This window comes from Hordeum vulgare, chromosome 5H (assembly GCF_904849725.1).
Source record: "Hordeum vulgare subsp. vulgare chromosome 5H, MorexV3_pseudomolecules_assembly, whole genome shotgun sequence".
NCBI lineage: Eukaryota > Viridiplantae > Streptophyta > Magnoliopsida > Poales > Poaceae > Hordeum > Hordeum vulgare.
Genome location: NC_058522.1, coordinates 315591653 through 315603475, shown reverse-complemented (window position 1 = coordinate 315603475; position 11823 = coordinate 315591653). Strand labels below are relative to the sequence as shown.

Genomic DNA, 11823 nt, shown 5'->3' with positions numbered 1-11823 from the left:
CATTGATGTCTAAAAAAAGATCGTCTACAGTAATGTTTATATTGTTTAATAATCTGGACAAAATAAATACTGCAATTGAGAACGTGCCAGAACTATTATCATGGCACTTACATGCGTCTTGCATATCGTTGGATCAATTATATTAGGAAGCGCGAGTACATATATCATCAAAACAGTCCCCTGATTCAATGGCAGAGAGATTCATTGGTCTTAGTTTTTTTTTTCCAAAGGAAAGCTACGTGCTGACGTAAACTATATAGGCAACTAATTGCCGATTGTGCCCTGGTGATACTAATCCACCCACCACCGCGCTGCTGTGCTGACTCGCAAGCAGACAAGCGTTGGCGCCTATAAATCCAGACCCCAATCCCTGCATCTCAAAAATTTCAAGCCTCCCTCCCATCAACACCACACCACACAGCAGCATTTCATATGCAGTAGCCGTCTTCTCCTCCTCCTCCTCCTCCTGCCTTCCAGCTAGCTCACTATCGCATCATCCACACCACACCTACTACTCATACCGATTCCGTTCCCACCCGCTCGCCATCGCCATGCCAATGGGCAGCAGCAGCAGCAGCGCCGCCATGCCGGCCCTCCCTCCCGGCTTCCGGTTCCACCCCACCGACGAGGAGCTCATCGTCCACTACCTCGGCAGGCAGGCCGCGTCCATGCCCAGCCCCGTGCCCATCATCGCCGAGGTCAACATCTACAAGTGCAACCCATGGGACCTCCCCGGTATATACATACATAACTAAAAACTAGAGCATCGACGCCATCCTTCTTGGTTCAACTCTGCTCTGATCACTGACGACTGGAGTATTAATCTTCTTGCTGGTTCAACTCTGCAGGCAAGGCCTTGTTTGGGGAGAACGAGTGGTACTTCTTCAGCCCCCGGGATCGCAAGTACCCCAACGGCGCGCGCCCGAACCGCGCCGCCGGGTCCGGCTACTGGAAGGCCACCGGCACCGACAAGGCCATCCTCTCCACGCCGGCCAACGAGAGCATCGGGGTCAAGAAGGCGCTCGTCTTCTACAGGGGCAAGCCACCCAAGGGCGTCAAGACCGACTGGATCATGCACGAGTACCGCCTCACCGCCGCCGACAACCGGGCCACCAAGCGCAGAGGATCCTCCATGAGGGTGAGGATTTCTTTTTTCTTTTTTGTCTTCTCTATTTTTGAGGCAATGTTTTCTTTCTTCACTGTGGTAAAAGCAGTTGCTTTTGCTTGTACCATAGGCTACATCTTGCTAGACTTAATTGTTTGCATTTGAAATGCTTGTTTAATCAGTGAAATTAATCAGTTTGGGATTCTTTTATTTGTTGTTCATGCAGCTGGATGACTGGGTGCTGTGTAGGATCCACAAGAAGTGCGGCAACTTGCCCAACTTCTCCTCTGACCAGGAACAGGAGCACGAGCAGGAGAGCTCGACCGTGGAGGACTCGCATAACAACCACACCGTGTCGTCGCCCAAGTCCGAGGCCTTCGACGGCGACGGCGACGGCGACGACCAGCTCCAGCTGCAGCAGTTCCGCCCCATGGCGATCGCCAAGTCGTGCTCCCTCACTGACCTGCTCAACACCGTCGACTACGCCGCGCTCTCGCACCTCCTCCTCGACGGCAGCGCCGGCGCCGGCGCCTCGTCGTCGGACGCCGGGCTAGACTACCAGCTGCCGCCTGAAAACCCACTCATCTACTCCCAGCCTCCATGGCAACAAACGCTACACTATAACAACAACAACAACGGCTACGTGAACCACGACACCATCGACGTGCCTCAGCTAACCGAGGCCCGCCTGGATGACTACGGCATGAAGAGGAAGAGATCCAGCGGCAGCTTGTACTGCAGCCAGCTGCAGGTCCCAGCGGATCAGTACAGCGGCATGCTCATCCATCCCTTCCTCAGCCAGCAGCTTCACATGTGAATATGTGATGTGAACCAGAGAGCTTGGATCGAAGAGATCATCATATACACTTCCATTTGAACTCGCTGTAGATCGACCGAGGAGATCGCCCGCTAGCTGTGGCAGATAGGCAGGGATCTAGCTTGCTTGCTGTTTCTTGAACTCCAAACCGATAAGAAGGGACAAATTTCAGAATTCTTGGTGTACCACAAAGCTGTAAATTACGGGGTTTATTGTGAAATAAATTAATCAAGTATTATTACATGATGCTCATCCTAGTATATGTGATGATGGTCAGATAGGCTAGGCTTGTTAATTAATTGATTGTATGAAAAATGTAAAACCAACAACGCATCCATTCCATGGTCGACACACGCAGCCAGACTAGTTAATTAACTGCTGGCGTACCCTGCGCTAGTTAATTAGCGAGGCTTGTTGCTAGCGTGTGCGGTCTGAACCCTCTCCTTGTCCACCGTACAATCAGGAGCAATTAACTAACACTTGCTCGAATGATCTATGGCATTTGTCACCGGGAACCAAAGTCCGAATCAAAGGCACATCATTTAACTAAGGCCCCAGGGCCAATAGAAGGGCAAAACGTCAGCTCGCGGGAACCGTCCAGGCGTGGATTAAAATTGTGGCCGGACAGATGAAGAAGGCGGCGGCACACGCTGCTCAACTGCTATGTATACTGAGCCTACTTTATTTGTCGTGCATGCTGGTATATATCACACGTTGCGAATTAGACAGGCTAGAAACTGAATCTTCCGTCCTCCCCCATTAGGTTAATTCATGAACTGCGTCTCCCCATTGGAGACAGAGATTTGTTTATGCTTGCAGCCCTTTCGAACCATCGTGTACCAACTAGTACCAAGAGAGGAGAAGATAACGCAGAGTAATAATAATTAGTTAATTGGGTTAGGCTTTCCGTTCTGGTCTACCTCTACGGCTCTACCACACCATGGTTGGGACTTGGAGCAATCACACCAAGAAACTAGATGTGGCTACGCATAGCTGAAGCATCGAGTCACAGATGCTTACCGGGACTTGTTGCAGTTAATTGGTACTTATACACTAGTTTAATCGCCGGATAGCCTCTCTTTCTTCATTTAATTCTGTGACACCTTATCGAAATTGTCTAGTTGGCATGCATGATACTACATATGATACTTTCATTACGGACAGCCTAACCGCACGCGCGATTAAAAGGCGATTGTGACCGATGAGGCGGGTGGTTAAGATAAGAATGGTCCGTCCTAATCAGGCTTCGGCTTAGCTAAGTCTTGATGATGCCCTAAGCATCGGTTATGATACATTATCTCTGAGCAGGCATGCACGCTTGCTTGCGAAAAGCTGGTTGAAAAACGTGTGTGGGGTTTTAGAGCTTACTAGGATCGCCGTACGTCAAGAGGTTGAAAGGCTTATCCATGAGGTCACATGCATGAGTACATGCCATGGGTACGTAGCTGGTCCCCTTTTCTAGAACGATAGCCACTAATAATTGGCCGCTTAATTAGGGTAACATAAACTTGATCTCCGACCTTTATAGAAAAGGAAATGTTTGAACTCAATCTCCTTTTTATTTTCAAGAACATGAATTCCATCTTGTAGCTAGTTTGATCCGCTTCATGGAGCACATCCTACATCATGCAAAGACCAAGAACATATACCTTGCCCTCTCGCTGCACATCAGGCCCTGTTTGAAACCACAATAGTTTATAATAATTTGAATTATGAAGATAGATTATATAATCTAATTTATAAAAATAATCTAGGTGGGCATGTTTGGAGGTTAGATTATATAAACTGTAATCCAGGTTTTACATTGCATAATGACATGTCTGCTCTCTTTTTTCTTAAAGAGGAGGGTGGTGGTGATAGATATGTAATTATCTCCAACTTTATAAGGGTAATGGGTCATTAACAATTCATAATCTGTTTTTAGCTGGGGTAGAGTAGATTATGAGTTTTTAATAATCTATCCATCTAGTTTTTACAATCTACACCATAATCTGTCATGTTTGGAGAGAGAATAGATTATAAAAATTGGATTATATAATTTGAGTGGTTTCAAACAGGGCCTTAGACTAGTGGCACAAACCGGTTTATGATAGCTTTGAAGCAAAACTGGATAGTTGAAGAGGAAACAATTTGTCCACTGACTACAAACTAATACTTGCTAATTTAGTTCGAGGCCCTGGCCATAGACCAATTGGTCTACAGAAATTTTCTATTAATCAAGTATAAATATGTTACAATGAGGAGGGTAAAAAATAAAGAAAGGTAAAAAAAGTCACAAAGCCTAAGTTAACCAATGTTGACTCTATGAAACACTATAGCCATTGGAATTAGGCAACTACTGTTGACAAATCTTGAAAGCAAGCAACATGATTATCCCTAATCCTGTGACTTAGAAGCTCTAGATCTGCTCTGAAAAGGTGGTTCCAGGAGTCAGAGAGGAAGTTATGCTCCTGAAGATCTTTCCATTCCTTTGCATCCAAATATTCCAGTAGTCATGTACAAGAGTTTCCATTGTAATTGGTTTAGGGTTTTTTTTGGGAGGGGGGAGGATCATCCCTGGCCTCTGCATCATGAAATTGGTTTAGGTAGAGCCTCAATAAAATATTATGCTTGAGCAAATCCAGACTTTACCAAAGAGTTAAGGGACCTTGTTGTTTTCCATGATAATTGTGTACATGTTAATAGAGACGTAACCCTTTGAAGATGAACGACAAATCCAAGTAGCCCTCTGTGTTGCCGCTACATCACTTGGGCTGCCCAACTAGCTCCCCTTTTGGAGGGCTCTAAAACCTTCCTAGACCGGATTTTTCTTTTTCTTCTTTTAGCTTTTTCTTTTTTTATTTTCTATTTTGTTTTCCTTTTCATTTACTTTTTGTTTTTTGTTTTTATTTCAAATTCACGAGTCATTTTTGAAACCCAGGAGGTGAATGTTTGTTGAATTTGTGAACTTTTTGCAAATTCAATTTTTGAAATAATTATTATGTGTTAAATTCCTGAACATTTCCTGAAATCTAAGACCACTTTTCAGATTCATGAATTTTCCTAAATCTACTATTTGCTTTCCCAGGTCCTTGGTCATTTTTTACAAATTCATGAAGAGTTTTCAAAATTTGGAACATTTCTGTTTTTTGGAAATTGCCAGCATTTTTAAAAAAAAACATGAATATATTTCAATTCAAGAATTATTTTAAAATTTATGAACATTTCTTTTAAATCCATGAGGTTTTTAGTATACATGAATACAACAACAACAACAACAACAACAAAGCTTTTAGTCCCACGCAAGTTGGTGTAGGCTAAGGTGAAACCCATAAGATCTCGCGACCAAGTCCTGGTTCTCGCACATAAATAGCAAACTTCCAAGCACCCCTATCCATGACTAGTTCTTTGGTGATGCTTCAATCCTTCATATCTATTTTTAGTATACATGAATATTTTTTCAAATGGAATATTTTGAAAATTTATGCATTGTTTATGTAGTTCATAGAATTTTTGGAAATTTGTGATATTTTTTGTGAATATATTAAGAAATCTTGTTTTTTTTCCAAAAAACTGAAAATAAAAAAAGGGAGCATGGGAAGTGCACGAGGGAGGAAGTGCATCTCTTGTAGATCGCTAAGCGGAAGCGTATATAACGCGGTTGATGTAGTCGTATTCTTCATGACCCAATCGCGATCCAAAATGATCCAACACCGAAGGGACGGCACCTCCGCGTTCAGCACACGTGCGACTCTATGACGTTCCCTCCTTCTTGATCCAACAAGCAAGGAAGGAGAAGTAGATGGCACTACTAGGAAAAAAGTTTTTAACAACGGTAAATATGGTACTAAAAGTCAGATTGTGGTCGTTAAAGGTTATTAGCGACCACAATATGTTGGTCGTAGTAGGCTCCGTCGTTAAAAGTATAACGACCGCATACCTTTTGTGGTCGTTATTCTTGTAACGACAAGATGGTGTGTCGTCGTTAATCCCAAGGCAATAACGACCACGATTATAGTATTAACAACCACAGTTGTTATTGCTAATAATGTTATCATGGTGACCAAAATATCATTGACGGCCACTCTCTGCACCACTTTGATATACTTCAAAACCACATATATTTAGTATAATGTTACGTTCAACGATCACTTTATGGAACAATCAACATTTGAATTTTAACATCCACAATGATATAAGAACAAAATAATATGAATTGAAAGGATCATAGCCTCTTTTGTTAACAGTAATACCAAAATTCCAACAGACAATTCTTTAAAATGATATGCGAGTCAAAACACTGCTTATATGACCAATGTACTTCTCATATCTATTTGGAATACAAGACAACTAGAAAATATAATATTTATCAATCTTGAACTGAGGGACACCATTGTTGTTTGAATGGATTCGTTCTTCATCGGTGCATACAACGTCGTTTGATGCTTCTATATCTTATACTCTAGATCATCAATCCTACAAAAATTTGAGTGATTTATGAAAGTCAGTCCTTGTAAATAAATTAGCACAAAGTATAACTACATATACATTAAATGTACATGAACAACTTACTTGATCATGCCGTCTTTCATGAGAAGTTATAGATAAGACGCTTAATTTCTTACACTTCTTGCACATACCATTGAAATTTTCTTTGAGTACTTGTTTGTCTTCTGGAGAAGCTTGAAGGTTACAAGATAACTAAATTAGCCTTACTTAATGATGGTCCTCTCAAATATCTTGCTCTAATTCTAGATTTTAATCAATTAATCCAATTGCACTGTTGTCCTTTCTAGTCTTTGAGGTCGGTGCAAGGCCATGTTTACCCTGGGTTCTTCACATTCAAGATTTTCATCAACTATTAACTCATCTACAACATTTGCAGTTTCTAGAGATATACGACCAATCTGTAACAGAGTGGATGAAGGAAGAAAATGTATAAAATGATATTTTTCATACCATAAAATTCATCCATATCATCACCCATGTCACCATCATTGTTGCCATCAACATCATCATTCATAGCTGCAATATGTCATGGGTAACTTGGACACAATAAAGCATAGAAACAATTCTTGGTACAATACACGCTAATTAGAATCTCACTTTCAGAATCACCTGCATCCCAATTTGTACCAACCAAGCCTTGTGTATTTCTCGGCGCATCAATCGCATCTACGAAGATAAGCAAACCACATTATATCATCCAGTAGAAGATAGCTTGAATAATATTTCGATGTTTGAGTAATATCTTCTGTAGCTAACTCGTACTTTTAGTCGGTTCCTCTTCTTGCATATGAGACTGTGTGTAACCCTTTTTCTACTGAAATCTGCTAACTCACTTGATTTCTGTGGCAAGGTCGGCCAAGCAATACCTTGGTGTACCACTCCAGACTTGTTCAACTATGACTACCATCTTTCCCGAGCCGCACGCCTATGCTGGCTAGTTTACATACCTGTGTTGATTCATTGTGATAACCTATACATAAAGTGTTATTTTCAAGTGTGCACAAAGGTTGTACATAGTACAATTAAATTAAATAAGTGAATGTTGATGTACTAAAAACGAATTACTGAATGCTAAATCAAATAAAGTAAGTATAGAACTACCTGTGTCACTGTTTATTAATAAGGTAAAAGCTAAAATGTGAAGAAAATTGATTGCTACATGTTAAGACTAAAGATTCCATGCTTGGTGTCTTTCTTCATCCTCTGCTCTTTGTTAAGTACGTGAATACAGTTGCACCGTAATGGTGTCACATGTCTTCCACCAAAATATTCGTGCATGAACGTCTCTCTCAAAGTTTCAATATGCTATAATATTCTACTGTATTACCATTATCCCCTTCTTATGAATGTACAACCACCCATTGTTATGTGTGCATAGGAATCTATCACAACTCTAAACACCATATATGATTCCATTCATGTCATGGTCAGTAAAACATGTTACAGTTTTCAATGGACTACGTGATATCGGTGAGCTCATTCTTATTATGCTCGTGCAAGCTAGCTACCTATGGAGTGAAAAATAGCTATGTTAGCATCTTCACACACAGATACTAAGATGTGCGTGCATATGTATGTAAATACACACTTTATTCTCGAACCTTTTGTCTTACCTTCTCTTTGAACCAATGGATTAAACTTCTGGTTCCACATGGTGGTAAATTGTTGTTGTGAACATCCACCATAATTACTGGTGTACTCACTACAATAATCCTAAGCTTAATTCATATGATCATGCAAAAAATCAGTTGCACATGTACGTAGAAAATAAGTTAACCGACCAATCAACAGAGTGCATGAAGACCCCGCAACAAAAAACAGAGGAAGAAGGAATACCAACAAACTTGCAATGGAATCGCCTTAGCGAATGACGGATGTGCACGCGACAACGCGGGTGCACCGGGGTCGTGGCTACTGGCGACGTACAGACGGCAGCGCTCACGCGCCCGGGCCAAGGTTGAGGCGACTGGCGAGATGCAAGCCGCAGCGTAGGCACACTGGGTCGAGGCTACCGGTGACGTGTGTTAGGGCATATTTATGCCTAAGTAATTTTGGTGATTGATGACATTACCTTAGTGGACTAATCATGTGCATTGAGCATTTCAGATAATACATGACAAAGGCACAAGACGATTTGGCACCCTCGGTGGAATAGAAGCACGGTGTCTTCTACGATTCTCTTTGATGGTTTTGAGTCGTAGGAACGCCGTACTATTAAGAGGGGGTCCGTATTGGGAAGGTTTGGGTGGAATCAATCTTGCACACACACACTTTTTCTCCATCTCCTTTTCCTTGCAACTATGGAGCTTTTCCCCTCTCTGGTCTTTCTCTTTTTGCAAAATGTCCTCTGGCGGTAGTACCGCTGGCCCAGCGGTAGTACCGCCCCTGGTCAGCGGTAGTACCGCTACAGGACATTAGTACCGACATCCTTGCGACTGTACTACGTCGGACTTTTTGCGAAGACTTTCTTGGCGGTGGTTGGCCCGGTAGTATCTTTGCGCTACCATGGACTTGATACGTCTCCAACGTATCTATAATTTTTTATAGTTCCATGCTATTATCTTGTCAAACTTTGGATGTTGTGTATGCCTTTTATATCTTTTCTGGGACTAACTTATTAGGGTGGCCCGCGCCTAGCAGGCTTGTGGGCCCCGTGTAGCACGTGTGCCCTACCTCTTCCGCCTATAAATTCAAAAAAATTCCAAAACTGCGAGAGACATCCACGAAAATACTTTTCCACCGCCGCAAGCTTCTGTCTCCGCAAGATCCCATCTGGGGCACGTTTTGGTGCCCTGTCGGAGGGGGGATTCGGATACGGAGGGCTTCTTCATCAACACCATAACCTCTCCGATGATGTGTGAGTAGTTCACCATAGACCTTCGGGTCCATAGCTAGTAGCTAGTTGGCTTCTTCTATCTCTTGGATCTTCAATACAAAGTTCTCCATGATATTCATGGAGATCTATCCGATGTAATCTTCTTTTGCAGTGTGTTTGTCGAGATCCGATGGATTGTGGATTTATGATCAGATTATCTATGAATCTTATTTGAGTTTCTTCTGATCTCTCTTATGCATGATTTAATATCCTTGTAATTCTCTTCGAGTTGTGGGTTTTGTTTGGCCAACTTGATCTATGATTCTTGCAATGGGAGAAGTGCTTGGTTTTGGGTTCATACCGTGCGGTGACCTCACCCAGTGACAAAAGGGGTAGCGAGGCATGCATCGTATTGTTGCCATCAAGGGTAAAAAGATGGGGTTTTCATCATTGGTTTGAGTTTATCCCTCTACATCATGTCATCTTGCTTAAGGCGTTACTCTGTTTTTCATGAACTCAATACACTAGATGCATGGTTGATAGCGGTCGATGTGTGGAGTAATAGTAGTAGATGCAAAAAAGTATCGGTCTACTTGTCTCAGACATGATGCATATATGTATGATCATTGCCTTAGATATCGTCATGACTTTGCGCGGTTCTATCAATTGCTCGAAAGTAATTTGTTCACCCACCGTAATATTTTCTATTTTGAGAGAAGCCTCTAGTGAACACTATGGCCCCTCGGTCTACTTCACACCATATTTTCAGCCTTACTCTTTTACTTCGTTGCACTTTCCGCCTTCAGATCTCACTTTGCAATCAATCTTCAAGGGATTGAGAACCCCTTTATAGCTTTGGGTGCAAGCTCTTTTGTGTTTGGGCAGGTACTCTAGACTTGACGCGATTCTCCTACTTGATTGATACCTTGGTTCTCAAACTGAGGGAAATACTTACTGCTCCTGTGCTGCATCACCCTTTCCTCTTCAAGGGAAAAACCAACGCAAGCTCAAGAGGCACCAGAAGGATCTCTGACGCCATTGCCGGGGAGGATCAAGTCAAGAACTCATCCAAGTAAGGTCGCAAACTCATCTCTTGCATTTACTTTTTTGCCACTCGTTTTCCTCTCCCCTACTTCTGAAAAACAAAAATTTACAAAAATATTTGCCTTTTTCGTTTGCCTTTTTCGTTCACCCTTTCTTTCTCTTACTTTCTATTTGCTTGTGTTGCCATGCGCCCTCAATATGCTTGCAGCTTCGCTTGCTGAAAATCTATTGATATGGATCCTCATCCACTTGCTAATCTCTTTAAGAGATCCAATTATGTTGATCCAATTGCTAGTGAGTTGAGTGCACTTGACTATCTTTATGGAGTTTTGCTTGAGATGCGTGAATCTGGAAATCGTGATGAGGAAATTTATGAAGTGATTCACGAGGGCTCCTTGAATGAAAAGCATGATTGCAATGGTTTCACTATAAATTCTATTAGTGACAATCATGCGAAAAATATGCAAAAGCCTAAGCTTGGGGATGCTAGTTTTGCTATGTCCACTACTTGTTGCAATGATCATGATTGGGGTAATGATTTTTCTTATGATCTTGGAAATTTGTTTAAGCCTCATGATGAATATGATATTTGCAATAATTTTGAAAGTGGGTTTGGAGAAGTCATGACTTTAGTTGATGATAATCCCACTATTTTTGAAGAATGTCAACTTTGCATGCATGTGGATCAGGAAAAGAATATCCTATGTGATAGCTATATTGTTGAATTTGATTATGATCCCACATGTAATTGCTTTGAGATAGGAAAATATTATGGTAGAAACTTTCATGTTAACAAATTACCTCTTGTTATGTTGAGATTGCTATTGTCTCTTTCTTCTTCCTTGCATTTGGTAACTATTGGTTGTCTTGCCAATTTGTTTTCCTATAAAATGCCTATGCATAGGAAGTATGTTAGACTTAGCTGTGATTTTCACATGCTTTATGATGCTCTCGTTGTGCTTCAATTCTTGTCTTTTGTGTGAGCATCATTGAATTATCAATGCCTAGCTAAGGGCGTTAAACAATAGCGCTTGTTGGGAGGCAACCCAATGAATTTATCTTTTTCTTTCTGTTTTGTTGTGTCCACACCATCATAATTCTATTATAATTATGTCGTTTGTGTTTTTTTATGTCTGAGCCAAGCAAAACCTTTATGACTAGTCTTGGTGATGGTTGTTTGATCCTGCTGGATTGGTAACTATTGGTTGTCTTGCCAATTTGTTTTCCTATAAAATGCCTATGCATAGGAAGTATGTTAGACTTAGATGTGATTTTCACATGCTTTATGATGCTCTCGTTGTGCTTCAATTCTTGTCTTTTGTGTGAGCATCATTGAATTATCAATGCCTAGATAAGGGCGTTAAACAATAGCGCATGTTGGGAGGCAACCCAATGAATTTATGTTTTTCTTTCTGTTTTTTTGTGTCCACACCATCATAATTCTGTTATGATTGTGTCTTTTGTGTTTTTTTGGGTTTGAGCCAAGAAAAACCTTTATGACTAGTCTTGGTGATGGTTGTTTGATCCTGCTGGAAAAAGACAGAAACTTTTTGC

At 41.5% G+C, this 11823-nt stretch overlaps 1 protein-coding gene across 1 annotated transcript; it reads left to right on the top strand.

The window, feature by feature from the left end:
• The first annotated feature begins 386 nt into the window (after positions 1–386).
• LOC123395732 (NAC transcription factor 29-like) lies at positions 387–2163 on the top strand. The gene is made up of 3 exons (XM_045090759.1): positions 387–735; positions 849–1138; positions 1332–2163. The coding sequence occupies exons 1-3, from the start codon at positions 552–554 to the stop codon at positions 1920–1922; spliced, it is 1065 nt and encodes a 354-aa protein (XP_044946694.1). The 5' UTR covers positions 387–551; the 3' UTR covers positions 1923–2163.
• The last annotated feature ends 9660 nt before the right edge of the window (positions 2164–11823 follow it).

Coding starts and splice junctions, on each gene's coding strand:
- LOC123395732 (XM_045090759.1), top strand. CDS start 552: ATGCCAATGGGCAGCAGCAGCAGCAGCGCCGCCATGCCGGCCCTCCCT. Junction 736..848: donor CAACCCATGGGACCTCCCCG/GTATATACATAC, acceptor TCAACTCTGCAG/GCAAGGCCTTGTTTGGGGAG. Junction 1,139..1,331: donor GCAGAGGATCCTCCATGAGG/GTGAGGATTTCT, acceptor TTGTTCATGCAG/CTGGATGACTGGGTGCTGTG.